Genomic DNA, 17,052 nt, shown 5'->3' with positions numbered 1-17,052 from the left:
CCTAATCTTGGACGAAGTTCTGAACATTTTTTGGGGGAGGTTTATATTACAGCTCCCCTCTCCCCAAGGATTTTTTGTGGCTCTGTCACTACTAAGTACTAATAGACTATCAGAAGTCATGTACCTTTGTGCAAAGTACTTTTCTGACAAAAATACAGTGTTATTCATCAGAGAATAGCAATATCGTTTACAAAACTGTAACCTTGTGAAGAAAAGAAAATCATAAAATATCTTGATGCAAAACATAAATATATGCCATAGTTTTTAGTAAGAATACGATTAAGAATTAGAGACAATATTGAGAAAGCACACGTGCAACTTGTCACGCAGAGTTTCCACGCAGCAAATCGACTATGAAACTAGTCAGTTTTGCTAGCTAACAAACTTAAGTTCCATCTTTTCAGGCCGCAATGGTATGAAGAGCCTACTGAATATATGCACATGCAAACTCATAAAAGACCCGTTCCAAAATTATGTAAACATTTCAACTAGATACATGGAAATGAAAATTGTGATCGGTGGCATGAAGTTGTGGTTGATATGAAAGGTGAAGGGTTCGGATTAAGCGGGCGATGATAAACCGAGAGTTTATGATAAGGGTGTGTCTAGAACTCAGTCGACTGAGATTTAACGAAGTCTCAATCGAGTGACGTGAGTGTGTTTTTTTTTGCTACAATCTGCACGGTTGGATGCTACAAACGGCGGCGAAAAAATGTTGCAACTGTATTGCAAGCAACAACAATAAATGCTACAACCGTTCTAACTGAAATGCTACAACCGTCAATGAAAGATGTTGCAACCGATGCGATGACGTGCTACAACCAATGAGGGAAGACATGCTACAACCAGCAAGATGGATGTTGCGACCGATAGGAAAAAAATGTTGCAAATGATGGCACAAAATGCTGCATGGTTGATTGAGACTTGGTTAAATCTCAATAGACTGATTTTTAGTAGGCCCGTTGCGGTAAATGAAATCTATTACCGAAAGTGAAGTGTACAGAACCGTGGAGAGGTGCGCCAATAAGCAGATAGCCGATAAAAATCATAGGAGAGCAGAGAAACCGTAGGGTGTAACTAAGTGGGGATCAATCTCTTAGCTATGTATTAGATTATAAGTCATATAAGTGTTGGTTCCCAATAGCATACATACATACAAACATGCCACACATACACCTACGTACTATTCCATCGCAATACAACAGATGGCAATTCACACTGGAGGAAAAACCTTAGAAAGAAGAACTAATTAGACACCGGCCGACCCAACAGAACCTATGTACGCACTTCATCTTCATCTAGACAAGCTTATTTTTTGAAACCTATATCAGCCAATCAATCAGACGAATTACTCGCGAGTGGCGCGCTAGCTGTTAACTCCGATCACTGGCGAGGCGAGGTGAGGTTATCTTGTGGGCGGCCCCGGCTCGATTTCCGTGGGCCGCCACATGGTCTTCCTCGCGCAGAGCATGGCCTCCTTGCGCTTGGACACCGTCATCCTCACCTCCCAGTGCATCGACCTCACCCCCTCCACGATCTCGTCCACCGTCTCCTTGTCGTCCCGCACGATCAGCTTCCCGTTCGGCCTCAGGATCCGGTCCACCTCCACCAGCACCGGCAACACCTTACACCTACCACACCCAAAAATTTCTTAGTTGTAGTCCAATGGCGATCAGTCCAATGGCGATCAGTCCGACGGCGTAGTAGAGGGTGGAATGCCAACCTGGCCTTGAGCTTGGAGAAGAGGTGGTCGGCGTGGAGGAGGTCGTAGGAGCGAGGGTAGGTGCTGAAGGACTCGCACCAGTCGTGGTATATCCCGAACATGCCCCGCTCGTAGATCACCGGCAGCGTGTCCGGCGAGTCGATGTTCACCGTGTTCATCACCCACACGTTCATGTCCCGCAGCGCCGCCGCCAGCCCGCCGTACACGGCCCGCATGTCCATCACGTTCCGGACGCTCTTCCAGTCGATGCCCATGCCGGCCAGGTACGAGTTCTGGACCACCTTCTTCCAGTGCGCGTAGTCCGCCGCGAAGTCCTCGGGCGCCGCCTTCCCGTACACGCCCACCTGGCTGCTGTTCAGCCAGTAGGGCGCCTTCTCCGCCCGCTCCGGCCACTGCTGCGGCCACCGCGACCCGCGCACCGACGGGTCGGTGGGGACGCGGTGCATGCACGCCCGCAGCGAGATGTTCCACGCCGCGTTGGGGTCGTCGGACGGGTGGCACAGCGGAGGCTCCGTCTGCCGCCGTGTCTCGTAGCAATGGTTGCTCATCGGCTTCCGGAAGATGACGAGGCCCACCCGGTCGATGGTGTCCCTGGTCTTCGCCACCATCTCCCAGCACATGGCCTTGGTCAGCTTCACCATCTCGCCCCAGATCTCCACGTCCTCGGGGAGCTTCTGGTACACGGGGGTGGCGGACCACACGAAGAAACCGCCGGGCCGGACCAGGCGGTTCACCTCCAGGAGGAGCAATCCGCCGTTGATGTGCCAGGGGACTCGGCACCGGGCGCAGTGGACTATGTCGAACACGTTGCTCGGGAACTGGAGCCGCTTGGTGCCCATGACGGCGGAGATGGCCGGGATGCCGCGCTCCAGCGCGAACTGCACCTGCGCCTCGTGCTCGTCCTTGGGCGCGAACGACATGGTCAGCACGCCCCGCTCGAACATGAACCCGCCGAAGCTGGCCACGCCGCACCCCACGTCCAGCACCACCCTGCTCCGGCGGCCCCAAGCCACCTCCGGGAACGCCTGCTGGATCAGGTCGATGTAGTGCAGCGCGCCGCCGGTCTTGAACTGCGTGCCTCCGCCGGGGAACGTGAGGTACTCGCCGGAGACCTTCACCCAGTTCTGACGCTTCTTGAATTCCGCCAGCTGCGTGTGCGGAACGTTGTGGTACCAGATCTTGCTGCGGCTGACTGGCCACCGGATGGGATCTTTGTAGGACAGCGGCGCCGGGACGAGGCACGTCGGCGGGTGGGCGGGGCAGTGCCGCTCCCGGTGCTCGTAGTGAATGTCGGTCTTGAGCTTCTTGATGGCGGCCTCGTTGTCCAGGCACGGGATGTAGTCCTCGCCTGTGCTCGTGTTGCACAGCTTCCAGACGTGCGCCGGCAACGACACCGCCGCCTCCGGTTCCGCTTCCGCTTCCGCCTTGCTTGCCGCTTTCTTCTTCTTCTTCTTATTCTTTTTCTTCTCGGCGCGCGTCTTCTGCTCGTTTGTCGACTCCGCCGCCTGCGTCGTGAACGACCCGTTCTGCGCCGCCCGCTCCATCAGCAGCTCCGCCTGCCCGTTCTCCAGAGTCTCCGGAAGAAGCTTCTGCTCTTCCTCGACAACGTCCGACGTCTTCGTATCGTCGGGATTAGTGACGGCGGAGGCTTCGGTCGATACCACGGCCGCCGCCGCGTCCTCCGTCTTGTCCGTGACGGCGGTGGTCGTCTCCTCCATGATTGGCTTGGCATTGTCCTCTGAGATGAACGTCTTGTTGCCGTCATCCTTCACCACGTCGACGCCTTCCATCTTGCCGTTCTCGTCGTCGAAGGTCTGCTTCTTTGAAGAGCCGCCGCCGGCGGCCTCCTTCGGGTTTTCCTCCTGGCTGACGATGCTCTCCTTGGTGTCAGCCGGCGACTTCTCAGTGTTCGCGTCCTGACCGCCGCTGCCTGCGCTTTCCTTGGTGTCGGTAGAAGCCTGCTCCTTCACGTCTGTCACCGTGTCCTCCACGCTCTTCCCCTGGGAAGCAGCCACGGCGGCAGCGGCAGCGGCGGCGCCGTCCGTCTCGGCGGTTTCCGGCTTCACGAGCTCCCCGCCCTCCGTCCTGCCGTTCTCGTCATCGAACGACTGGTTCTTGGACGCCGGCTTCTCGCCGTCGGCCTCGCCGCCCTTGGCGTCCACGGTGGGCTTCTCGGCCTCCACAGCGGCCGTGGTGGCCTCCGCGACGACGTTGGCACTGTCCTGCTTGAAGTTGTTGGTGGCGTCGATGGAGCGGTCCTCCTCCTTCTCCTTCACGACGGCCTCCGCCGCCTTCTTGACGTCCGCCGTGGACGCCGTCACCGTGGCCGCCGGGACGGCCTCCGGCGACGGAGGGGAGACCATCCAGAAGCCGACGAGGCAGAGCACTGCGAAGACGACGACGGTCGCCGTCGAGAAGAGCGACGACCGCTGCCTCTGGTTCCGATCGAACAGGGCCATCGTCTCGTCCCCCTTCACCTCATGCAACTCCGTTCATATATGCTTCCTCACCCTCTGCCCGCACGCAGAGGTCAGATCCTGAAACACCACAGCATTCAAAATGCCGCCATGGCGATGAACAGCAAAATTTCAGGAAACTAAGCAAAGGGAAGACAATGTGTGTAACCATCCATAATACCTCGAAATTAGTGGCACGATTTCTCCTGATCAGGAACACTGGCCCGCAATGATCTCCCGGTCACTTCAATACCTAGCAACAAGAGCATGGATGCATGGCGTTAGCCTGTTCTTGGGCTGTCGGAATAATTGCGTGGCTTTCAAGGGGAGGAGAGCTCGGACGGAGGGAAGGGAGCGTTAAGCGGGGAGTGAGGGGAGACAAGTGGAGGACACTCCCCGGTTTCGTTGCTTCCGCATGCAGCACCAGTGTCCTGTATGTGCATGTGCTTTTCAAATAAGCCAAGCTTTTCAGGTTTCAACATAAAAAACTTCACCAACATTTCAAATCCATACTTTCAGTTTTCCGATCCAAATTTGGGCATATAATAGGGACAGAAATGCACGAATAAAACATGATAATCATTATCCAAAAGCTAAGTTCAACCAAAAGCAACATCATGCACATATCTCCAACACAAAGGCCGTCACAAGCTGGTGGTAACATTCCCTCCTCCCAAAAGCGCACCACCCCATTGTATCCTACTCCGCCCGTAAGGTTTTTTTTCACAGACTAGGGTAGTGCCGGAGGGTGATAATGATACATGAGTTGTATGTTACTTCTCCTCGCTCGGTTGCCCCGGTTTTGGGGTCTAGGTGAGTGAGAGCTGCTCCTTGTTCCCACCCCTTCCTAGCACCGCCGGCCACTTCGGCTGTAGTGGTCGCTCAGTGCGCTCCCGTGGCTCTGCCAGATCCAGCTCGCGTGGCAGCGAAGGATGGGGCCAGCCCGCCTCCATTCCAGATCTGCGTTTGTCCGGGGGTTTGTCCGTGGATCCGGTCTCTTCGCCGCCCCCAACTCGTCAGCGGCCATCCCTGGTCCTCCGCCGTGTATCCTGCTCCGGGGCCGCGGACGCCCTCTCCACGCCGGTTAATAGTAGGAATCGCCCGATGGAGCAGCCCCGCGTAAAGTCCATTGTGATCTGCCCTCCACCCCCCGCCGGCCACACCTCTTTGGGCCAAGCTGATGAATGGACGCCGGTCCTATCCCGCAACTCACGTCGCGCCACCGCGCGCGCCCATGCCTCCCCCGGGCGCACGTGGCGCCCCCGAGGCCAGCGGCTCTCTTTCAATGCGGACGCCGACCGCGCAGCCTTCTTAAGGCGGTTCAGGGGGCTCTGCTTCCGGTGCCTCAGCTCCAAGCATCGCCGCGTAGATTGTAGAGACCCCATCCACTGCATTGAATGCAAACTGCCGGGCAAAATCGCCAAGGACCGCCCCCAAGTCCGGCGAGGCCGTAGTGGTGGGCTGGCACCCGCTGCTAGCCGCGCTCTTGTTCGCGAAAGGCTTCGCTTCCCCACACCACCATCACCTGCGCCGGTCATGGACCGCTACTGCCACACCGACCCAACGCGTCGGCCAAGGGACAGCCACAAGGTGGTGATCGAGTCGTCAGAGATGGAGCATCAGATGTTCCTCCTACGCCGCCACGCCGTCCTCCTGATCTCCATGGCCGAGCGGCATGCGTCGAGCTCCATGTCCATCGGCCGCGCATTCCACTCCGTGCTCCGCACCCCGGCGCACCTGCTGTGAGTGACCAGCCACGACCCCCGAGGACTTCCTCGTCCACTTCGAGCTGCCGGCGCACCGGGACAACGTCGTCCGCCTGGGCTCCATCAACGTCGATGGTGTCATCTTCACCATCAAGTCGTGGCATGAGGATGACCACGCCGACCACAAAGACTTCCTCCTCCACGTCTGCGTCGTCATCGAAAAGATGCCCATGCACCTGTGGTCCGTCAAGGGGGCGGCGAAGGTGCTCGGCGACAAGTGCATCCTCGACTGGCTCGACAGCCGCACGCTCGAGTGCGACCACATGCGGACTTTCGCGTGCTGGGTGTGGGTGTACGACGTCGCTTTCATCCCCACCAAGCACACCATCTGGCGCGCGGTGCCGGTCGAGTCGAGGCCATGCTGAGCTTCTCGCCGCCGAGCCATGAGATTCCCCCATCCTCATGTCCGGCGCAACGTCATGCTCATCCATGTTGACCGCGTTGAAGATTGGACGTCGTTGTCGCTGCGCGCCTCGCACTCGGGCCAGAGCATCATCCCGTCCTCTGGGTCCGAGGACAATCGCCCGTTCCCGCGGGTCTACCCGGGGACGTGGTGGATGCACATCGAGGATGGCCAGGGGCAGGGCAGGCGCCACCCTCCGGTGGTCGGCTCCTATGGCTGTGGAGGGCTTCAAATCAGGCCTCGCCGGGACCACGACGACAATTCCACCGCTCCTGGAAGGGCACGCTCCTAGGCCGCGGCCATGGCTGGCACGAGCAACCGCCATGAAGGGGCAACGGCGGCTCCGCACGTCAGCGGAGCAGGATGCCTACCAGCAGACGCCAAAGCAAGGACAACCGCCATGCTGGCAGCAGCCTCAGAGCCACCCCGCCTCTGCCGCTGTTGTTGGACCAAGCATCGCGGCTCCGGAGATGATGGCGCACCCCTCACGGCGGTGGAGGCCATTGACCCCGTCACCGACTTCTTCGACTCGGCGGACCACATGCCTCTCCAGCCCATCCACGCAGACTGCAGCTACCACGAGATCGACCAGGCGATCGTCTCTACACTTGCTACTCCGCTCGAGTTCGCACCCGGCCCCTCGGCTATGGCCTACCACGCCACGCCTTCGACGGTCTTCACTAAAGTTCAGCTTGGCGCCATGATGCAGCAGGTCCAGTAGCTCCAGCTCCTCAGCAGCGACAGGAATGACAGGCAGAACGGCCTCTTCACCAATACCTCGCCCCCCTCGTGCACCACCCTCCAGCTCGACGTACCTCAGCACCGCCCAAGGCCCAGGCCTGTTCAGGACCGACCAGGGAGAGCGCGCGGTAGGCAGACCTCGGCTCTAACGTGTCTGTTGCGCAGCGTGCTTCCATGTTACTGGTCAAGAAGCTCGGCCTGCTGGGGCTGAAGGAGGCCATGACAGCGAAGGCGGCTGAAGCCCCCATCAAACGCTTCGACGAGCCGTTGTCAGAGGAGGATATCTCCATCATCACCAAGCTCACACGCCTCGACCCGGAGGCGCTACACATCGCCGGGGCCATGTCCAGCCCGGATGTCGCCGCTGAAGCTGTAGTTTAGTTATGTTAGTCGACTATAGTAATTTCGTCTATGTTAGTTTTAGTCTCTAGCAGCGCTTGGCCTTAAGCCGAGTAGAGTTAGGTTCCATGTTAGTTCTCCATTGTGTTAGAACCAGGATTTGAGGATCGCTTCTGTGCCAGAGGATCTTGGGGCCTATTGGTGGCCTCTGGCACGCCCCTGTTAAGCTGGTTGTGTACCTGTATCACTTGCTCATCAATAGAATTGTGATGTTGTTGGAGAATTTGCCTATGCCCAATGAATAACACCCAATTCTCCCTCATGTCGTGATGTCAGAGGCCTGAACTCGCCGGTGAGGAGAGCTGCAGTTTGTGAACTTGCTACCTCTCGCAAAACTCCAATTCTTTGCCTACAAGAGATGAAGCTGGAATCATGGTCGTCCAGCATTGTGCATGAACTAGGAGGGAACAGGGTGGATGGTTGTGCGGTCCTGCCAGCAGTAGGAACCAGAGGAGGCGCGGCGATCCTCTGGGAGAAGAGCGTTGTGCAGCTCGACACACAGGTCATGTGTTGCTTCTCGATCACTGCTAAGGTCACTGTCGGTGTCAAAACCGGCGGATCTCGGGTAGGGGGTCCCGAACTATGCGTCTAAGGTCGATGGTAATAGGAGACAGGGGACACAATGTTTACCCAGGTTCGGGCCCTCTCTATGGAGGTAATACCCTAGTTCCTGCTTGATTATTCTTGATGATATGAGTATTACAAGAGTAGATCTACCACAAGATCAGAGAGGCTAAACCCTAGAAGCTAGCCTATGGTATGATTGTATGTTGTCCTATGGACTAAAACCCTCCAGTTTATATAGACACCGGAGGGGGCTAGGGTTACACAAGGTCGGTTACAAAGGGGGAGATATCCATATCCGTATTGCCTAGCTTGCCTTCCATGCCAAGTAGAGTCCCATCCGGACATGGGACGAAGTCTTCAATCTTGTATCTTCATGGTCCAACAGTCCGGCCAAAGGATATAGTCCGGCTGTCCGGAGACCCCCTAATCCAGGACTCCCTCAATAGCCCCCGAACCAGGCTTCAATGACGTCAAGTCCGGCACGCAGTATTGTCTTCGGCATTGCAAGGCGGGTTCTTCTCAAATTTTGAATGTTTGTTAAGTAGTGTTCGGACCCATAAATGTTGGACTTCTTGGCTTCTGCGCCCAATAAGGGCTATATTCCACGCGTCGAATGAATACGAGGAGCCATGGCGTTTTTACATTCACCCCCTAGCCAGATAAATAAATTGTCTATTAAAGGGATGGGGATTCTTAGATCCAATCCATACCATCCTCCCATGGCGAGAATCCATCGGAGCGCGCTTCAGAAAAATCCATTCCAACATGGCCGACCACCGCAGATCCTCTTCTCGCCCCCGTAGCCCTAAGCCTGGTGATTGGGAGAGATGCTCCGTCCCACACAGTCGATTAGTCGAACTGCAGACTCAGGGATTTCTTCCTCCAGCTCATATGGTTCCCATCCAAGCCGGGCTCGCCACCTACAATGGCGGGGAGCAAGCGGAGAGCTTCCCCAGCCCCTCCACGGGGGAGCAGGTGTGCCTTGTTCCTTAATTATTAAGGGGACTTGGATTTCCAATTCATCCGTTCCTCCGTGGCCTCCTGGAGTTTTACGGCCTCCAACTGCATAATTTCACCCCTGCTTCCATATTACACATCGCCGGCTACGTTGCCCTTTGCGAGTTATTCCTGGGCTGCGAGGCTCATTTCGAGCTGTGGAAGAGGTTATTTTGCCTCGTCCCTTGCACATAGAAGGGGTCGCTTTATCAAGTGGGCGGAGCCGGAATATGGCGCATCGCCGGAACTGGATACCTGTCCGGCACTCCGAAGAAGACGTCTGAAGACTGGCCTTCGGAATGGTTTTATATGGAGGACGTCCCCCTTCCGGACCCTGTTTGGTGGGGTCTTCCTGAGTTCAACAATGCTCCTCTGAAGAAACGCCGAAGCTGGCGCCCATGGAGCCCCCAGGATGAAGACAACGGAGAAGTCCTTTACCTGATGAACCGGATTAAAGTGCTGGCTCAATCAGGATTGACAGTAATCGAGGTTATGTCAATATGCATAATGCGGGGAGTGCAGCCACTTCAATATCGAGGGCACCCCCAGTGGTGTTCTAACGGGGAAGATGATGCCACCTGTTGCGGGCGTAAGGGACCGGACTCCGCTACTGCTTTAGCAAAAATTATGTCCGAGTTGTTCAAGGGAGAGGAAGAGGAGTTCATCCGCATCAAGCCACGGGATGGATTCTCCATGTACAACCCTCCAAGTTGGCTGAGTTATATCTCCTTACTCCCATTCTTCCCATATTTTTTGTCGTAGGTACTTACCTTGCCATTTTACGGCAGGAACTGCGAAAAGCTGTAAGGAAGGTCAACATCCCATCTCCACAACCAGAGGACCCTGACCGGGCCCTCGGTCCCAGACTTGAAGAAGATCTGGACATATTCGTGGAGCTGATAGACATGTAGTTCTACCAATTGAGTTGTGATGACGCCATGGTGGCCATTACGGCCGACTATCCCGGACTGCTCCCTGCGTCGCACGTAAGAAAAACTAGAATCCCAACTCCAAAAACTAGGATCCCCTTTTAGACACTTCTCCTACCATATACATAGGGTGTTTTACAGGGAAGGCATTCGGTACGCCATGCCGAACCCGCAGCAACGCGCCAACAAGAGGCACCGAGGCCGGGTAGGCCAAAAAGGAAGGCGGTCAGGACGGAGACGCCAGCGCAGAGGTATGACAAAAAAACCCGCTCCGTGGTTGTTGTCTTTCTCAAAATGTAATGACATCCATGTTTCTTTAATAGAAAAAACGCTCGCCGGAATATGTCCGGAGAGGCTGCCGATCACGCTTCCACCAGTCGGGCTCCAGGGCCGGACATAGAGGCGGAAGCCGACATGGGGCGGACGCTGGATACTCCTCCTACAAAGGATGCGGATAGACTGTCCGCTACAAATTCAGAAGTGGAGAGCGCCATGAATCATAGGCGTCGCCGGGCCGTACTCCGTGACGCTTGCTTCTCACCAGAGGCATTTGATGCCTTCAATTCTGGAGACGCGTACCTCCGTGCTGCTCAAAATGGTCTAGCTAGAGCCATGGACCAGTATGTAAGGGATGTACGGGTAGGTAAGTCTGACGATTATATGTATCAGTAGCCCCTGAGACTTGAAATAGTTGACGCAACTGATTTAAGGATCAATATTTGTGCAGGTTCTTACGGAGAAGAATTCCCAACTGTCTCAAGAGATGGACGAGTGCAAGGCCTAGCTGGAAGCCGCTGTTGCCGCATTGAAGGAGTCCCAAAAGGGTCCCCCTGGTAACTCCTTTGTCTATTGCAAAGAATATCAGTACCAGGTAGTATGCGGCGCATATGCACACCTAACAATAGATGTTGCAGGTGGCCCTGGAGTGAATTCGGAGGCCGTGGAGGCGGATACGACACGTGATGATCGACAGTGAAACGCTGGTGAGCGCGTGCTGATGCGAGTCAGGCAGGAGAAAAATGATCTCCAAGATGCCAATATCCGGCTGGGCGTGGAACTGAAGGACGTCCGAGCCCAGCTTGCGGACTCCGTGAACAAGAATAAACGGCTTCAGCACGACATTTTTAGTAAGTGCTTGAACGAACTTTTTAAAGTAGTTCGGCGAAGAAGCCTGATAACAGTGTTATATCTGCAGGTATGCTGACGGGTCGTCCCGCGGAGGAAATGCCCGGGTGCTCGGGTGATCTTCTACCAGAGCTCTCACAACTGCACGAAAAAGTTCAGCAGGTGATGAAGAGTATTTCCCAAGCCTTGTGGCCGTCCGTGTCCCCGCCAGGAGGCATAGGGGAGCTTATAGAGAAGCTGAAGGGAGCACGACGGCGCTTCCAGTTATGGAAGATATCAGCCTGCTGACAAGGTGCACGGCAAGCCTGGGCTATGGTGAAGACACGATACACCAAGGTTGACCCAAACCACATGGCCGAGGTCAGACCTGTGGGGCCCGATGGGAAAGAGATCCCTGTCAGTTTAGTGTATGATCAAGTAGAGTTAGTCGCAAAGTATTCCCAACAGGATTGTATGCTAGACAGCCTGTTGGATGGTATAGAAGAAGAATTTAATCAGTCTTAGTGACTGTGTACTTCAAGTGACATATGTAATGTCCCTAGACGGATTGTAAATCATTTGTCATGGCGGACCTTTTCGCTTCGACCTCTGGACCCGATAGTCCGGAGTGTATCCGAATACCCACTCGGTTATATAAAAACCGGGGTATGCATGGAAACCAGGCGTAGGGATCATAAGTGCTTAAACAGACAAGTACCCAACTAGCTATGTTATATTACATGGGTAGTAAGAAACATCTTCCAGGGAGAATAGTCCCGTTAAGCGTTCCTTTCCCTGGGTACGCATGCCCTAATGTGCATGTCCGAACTGCGAGACGCAGGTTAAAAGCATCTGGAGGCGTGTAGTAATTTAAATGAAAGTCGTCTTTTATTCACCGACCGAATATTCCCTTAAGAATGCTAGCTTTCGGCTTCACCCAGTCTGAGGTACACATCCGGCTGACCCGGCAGTAACAATCGCAGAGGTGCTCCCCTTATGCCCTAGCCGAATTAACGGGAACGTAGGGCATAAACACAAGAGCCAGGCAACCCAGCTTGGCCAAAACTTAAGTCATATCGATGCATATAATGGCGAAAAAAGGGTACATGCGGAAGAATAACACATGTGCGGGGCATAAAGCCCGGAAAAATAATTAGATTAAGCTTCTGTATAGGAAGCCCCCAGGTATATTGAGCGCGGTTAGCGTGTCGAGATTGTGTAACCAAGACATAGGTTTAGACCTTTAGGGCTTTGAAGAGAAAAGAGAGAGAGAAAGAAAGAGGGAAAAACAGATGTGCCAAAAAATTCATGGAGGTAAGGAGACGAACATAGAGTCTGGCACTAGGCGTAGAATCTTCGGAGTTTGGCTGCGTTCCATGGGTTTGGCTCGAGTCGATTATTCGATGCATCCCGCGGACGGTACGCTCCACCGGTCAGAACCTGGTCGATAATGAAGGGACCTTCCCATTTGGGCTTGAGCTTGTTCTTTTTCTTCTCCGGCAGGCGCATAACTAGTTCACCAACATTATAGGTTTTGGCCCGCACTTCTCTGCTTTGATACCTTCGAGCCTGTTATTGATAGAATGCAGAACGGGCTTTTGCCACGCCGCGCTCCTCCTCCAGGGCATCCAAACTGTCCTGCCGATCGAGCTTGGCCTCTCTTTCTTCGTACATACGCACTCGAGGTGAGTCATGAATTATGTCGCAAGGTAGCACCGCCTCAGCGCCGTACACCATAAAAAATGGTGTGTATCCGGTAGTGCGATTTGGCGTGGTCCGCAGCCCCCATAGTACGGAGTTGAGCTCCTCTACCCAATGGGTGTCTGATTCCTTGAAGGACCGGACTAATCTGGGTTTAATACCACTCATGATAAGACCATTCGCCCGTTCGACTTGACAGTTAGTTTGCAGATGATAGACAGAAGCATAATCGAGCTTGATGCCCATGTTGCTGCACCAAAGTTTCACCTCGTCGGCTGTAAAGTTCGTGCCATTGTTAGTGATGATGTTGTGGGGAATGCCATAATGGTGTACAACCCCGGTTATGAAGTCTATCACCGGTCTGGATTCAGTTGATTTAACAGGTTTGGCTTCTATCCATTTGGTGAATTTGTCCACCATGACCAGTAAGTATTTTCTCTTATGGGTTCCCCCTTTGAGGGGTCTGACCATATCGAGCCCCCAGACCGCCAAGGTCCAAGTAATGGGGATGGTTTGGAGGGCAGTAGGTGGCATGTGGCTTTGGTTTGCAAAAAGCTGGCAACCAACACAATGTTGAACCAGATGTTGTGTATCTGCCCAGGCCGTCGACTAATAAAAACCTGTACGGAAGGCCTTACTTACAAGAGCCCGGGCTGCTACGTGGTGGCCGCCGAGTCCGGCATGGATTTCTGCCAACAGCTTCCGCCCTTCCTCTTTGGAGATGCACCTTTGAAGGACTCCGGTTGTGCTTTTGTTATAAAGCTCTCCCTCATGGACCTTGTAGGCTTTAGATCGCCACACTATGCAGCGAGCCTCATTTTGGTCCTCGGGTAATTCCTGTCTAGTTAGGTAGGCCAGGAATGGTTCTGTCCACGGGGCGATGACGACCATTATCACGTGGGCTGAAGGTGTTATTTCGGTGGCAGAGCCTCCGATTGTGTCAGAATATTCGGTGTCTGGGGTTGTGGCCGGGTCCGGACTAATTTTGCCGGTGTCCACTTCCCATACCATGGATGGTTTAAACAGTATTTCCAGGAAGATGCTTGGTGGGACAGGGTCGCGTTTAGCACTGATACGAGCTAGGATGTCCGCTGCCTAGTTGTTTTCCCGAGCCACGTGGTGGAATTCCAGCCCCTCGAACCGGGCTGACATTTTGAGGATAGTGTTGCGATATGCCGCCATTTTCGGATCCTTGACATCGAAGTCTCCATTTATTTGGGATATTGCGAGGTTCGAGTCCCCACGCACCTCTAGGCATTGGATGCCCATGGAGACTGCCATCCAGAGGCCGTGTAGTAGGGCCTCATATTCGGCTGCGTTATTGGAGTCTGTATATAGTATTTGGAGCACGTATTGCACCGTGTCTCCGGTGGGGGACGTCAGGATGATGCCAGCCCCTAGACCAGCCAGCATTTTAGAGCCGTCGAAGTGCATGATCCAATTGGAGTATGAGCCATATTCTTTAGGGAGTTCGGCTTCTGTCCATTCGGCTACGAAATCGGCCAGTACTTGCAACTTAATGGCTCGCCGTGGCTTATATGTTATATCGAATGGGAGGAGCTCAATGGCCCATTTGGCAATCCGGCCCGTGGCATCACGGTTGTTTATTATGTCATTGAGTGGTACTTCGGATGCCACCGTGATCGAACACTCTTGAAAGTAGTGTCGTAATTTCTGGGATGCCATAAATACCGCGTATGCTATCTTTTGGTAATATGGGTATCGTGATTTGCATGGAGTGAGGACGATGGATACATAATATACCGGCTTTTGAAGCGGGAATTTATGTCCGTCCGTCTCTCGTTCGACGACGAGCACTGCGTTTACAACTTGGTGAGTTGTCGCTATGTATAATAGCATTGGTTTGCCAACAGTTGGCGCGACCAAGATTGGGTTGGCAGCCAGGATGGCTTTGATTTCTTCCAGTCCGACCGTGGCTGCATCCGTCCACTCGAAGTGTTTGGTGTGCCTAAGAAGGCGATAAAGGGGAAGTGCCTTTTCTCCTAATCAGGAGATAAAGCGGATTAAGGCCGCCACGCATCCAGTCAATTTCTGGATTTGCTTGAGGTCAGTTGGGACACCCAACTGTGACAGAGCTCGGTTTTTAGCCGGATTTGCTTCAATTCCTCTACTGGAGACGATGAAACCCAGGAGCTTTCTGGCGGGAACGCCGAAGACGCATTTTTACCGATTGAGCTTAATGTCGTATGTTCGGAGATTGGTGAACGTGGCCCTCAAGTCATCTATTAAAGAGTCGACGTGTCTGGTTTTAATGACCACATCGTTTACGTATGCCTCCATAGTCTTGCCGATCTGCTTTTCCAGACATGTCTAGATCATGCGCTGATATGTTGCGCCGGCATTTTTTTAGCCCGAAGGGCATTGTGTTAAAGCAGAAGGGGCCGTATGGTGTTATAAATGCTGTTGCGGCTTGATCAGACTCCGCCATCTTAATCTGGTGGTAACCGGAGTATGCGTCGAGGAAGCACAATGATTCGTGTGCTGCGGTAGCATCGATGATTTGATTGATGTGAGGGAGTGGGAAGGGATCCTTTGGGCAAGCCTTGTTAAGGTCTTTGAAGTCGACACATAGGCGCCAGGATTTGTCCTTATTTTGTACCATTACCAGGTTTGCTAGCCAATCCGGATGTTTTATTTCTTTAATGAATCCGGCTTCTAGTAGCTTGGCCAGCTCCTCTCCCATGGCTTGTCGCTTAGGTTCAGAGAAATGCCGAAGAGTCTGCTTGACTGGCTTGAATCCTTTCAGAATATTAAGGCTATGCTCGGCCAAACTGCGTGGGATTCCTGGCATGTCTGAAGGATGCCAGGCGAATATGTCCCAATTCTCGCGCAGAAACTCCCGTAGTGCGGCGTCTACAGCGGGATCTAACTGTGCCGCAATGGATGCTATTTTTGTAGTGTCCGTTGGATGGACTTGGAATTTAACTATTTCATCCGCTGGTTTAAAGGAGGTGGACTTGGGTCTTTTGTCTAGTATCATGGCGTCCCTGTCCACCGTGGAGCGCAGCGCGGTTAACTCCTCCGCCACAAGGGCTTGGATAATGCCTCGAGGGCTAGTGCGGCTGTTTTGTTCTCGGCGCGGAGTGCTATGTCCGTATCACTAGCTAGAGTGATAATTCCCTTGGGTCCGGGCATTTTGAGCTTCATGTACCCGTAATGGGGTATGGCTTGAAAAATCGTGAATGACTCCCGCCCTAAAAGGGTGTGGTATCCGCTACTGAACGGGGCCACTTGGAATGTAATTTCTTCGGACCTGTAATTCTCCGGAGTGCCGAATACCACATCAAGTGTGATTTTCCCAGCGCAACGTGCCTCCCGACTAGGGATGATTCCTCGGAAGGTCATGCTGCTTTGTTCAATACGGTTGCTATCTATGTCCATTTTTTGGAGAGTTTCCTCATAGATGAGGTTTAATCCGCTGCCGCCATCCATGAGCACCGTAGTGAGCCGAAAGCCGTCCACAATTGGACTGAGGACCAAAGCGGCTGGTGCTCGGGCTGTTCGGAATTTAGGTTCGTCACTAGCGTTGAAGGTGATAGCCGTGTCGCTCCATGGATTTATTGCTGCCACGTGGCAAACTTCGGCAAGGCCGCGGAGTACTCGCTTACGCCTATTATTTGAGGTGAAGGTTTCGAAGACCGTTAATACTGTGTTGTTATCCGTGGGGAGGTGCTCTGAGGTATTTTGGGTGAGAAGATCCTCACCGCTTTTGGCCACCTGCCGGAGTACCCAACATGCTCTAAGGCTGTGTGTTGATATGGTATCCGCTGTACTATGGATTTTGCAGGGCCCGTTGAGCCATCCCTCCAATACGGTTCCACGCCCTATAGTGGGCTTTTGCTTCTTTGTAATTGAGTCGGGCGACTTATAAGAGTGCGCCCTTTTGGTTCGGACTGGCGTTTTTGTCAGATCTGGATTATCCCAAAATTGCGTTTGAGTTTTCCAGGCACTTTGCGTCGCACAGTATTTCCGTACTATGGCTGCCAAGTCATCGAAGCGTGCTACGTCACGACGACTTATGGCATTGAGGACTCCCTTGTCCGTGCAATTGTTGCGAAAGAACGAAATTGCATCTTCCTCGCGATAGTCCTTGACCTTGTTCATTACAAGGAGGAATCTGGCCCAATAGTGATGTACTGCCTCTTGGGGCGCTTGCCTAATGTGGGAAAGATAGTTTGTATCTAGGTGGGTGGGTGGATTTAAGTCCAGACCCAATCTGTGATCCCGTGGTAGGGGAGTTTCCAAT

At 53.7% G+C, this 17,052-nt stretch overlaps 1 protein-coding gene across 1 annotated transcript; it reads right to left on the bottom strand.

Annotated features, from left to right (window-relative positions):
* Window positions 1–1,083: 1,083 nt before the first annotated feature.
* On the bottom strand, window positions 1,084–4,861 carry LOC123082203 (probable methyltransferase PMT26). Its single transcript, XM_044504584.1, has 3 exons — window positions 4,361–4,861; window positions 1,724–4,260; window positions 1,084–1,631 (listed from the first exon to the last, which is right to left on the bottom strand). Exons 2-3 carry the CDS (start codon window positions 4,180–4,182, stop codon window positions 1,406–1,408), a joined length of 2,685 nt encoding a protein of 894 aa, XP_044360519.1. The 5' UTR covers window positions 4,183–4,260; window positions 4,361–4,861; the 3' UTR covers window positions 1,084–1,405.
* Window positions 4,862–17,052: the final 12,191 nt, after the last annotated feature.

This window comes from Triticum aestivum, chromosome 4A, assembly GCF_018294505.1.
Source record: "Triticum aestivum cultivar Chinese Spring chromosome 4A, IWGSC CS RefSeq v2.1, whole genome shotgun sequence".
Taxonomy (NCBI): domain Eukaryota; kingdom Viridiplantae; phylum Streptophyta; class Magnoliopsida; order Poales; family Poaceae; genus Triticum; species Triticum aestivum.
Note: the sequence above shows the minus strand (reverse complement) of the source record. Positions and strands in the feature narration are given on the sequence as shown.

Excerpts from the sequence above, each read along its gene's own strand:
- LOC123082203 (XM_044504584.1), bottom strand. The coding sequence starts at position 4,182 with ATGGCCCTGTTCGATCGGAACCAGAGGCAGCGGTCGTCGCTCTTCTCG. Across the intron at positions 1,632-1,723 it reads TTCTCCAAGCTCAAGGCCAG|GTGTAAGGTGTTGCCGGTGC; the intron begins GTTGGCATTCCA and ends TGGGTGTGGTAG.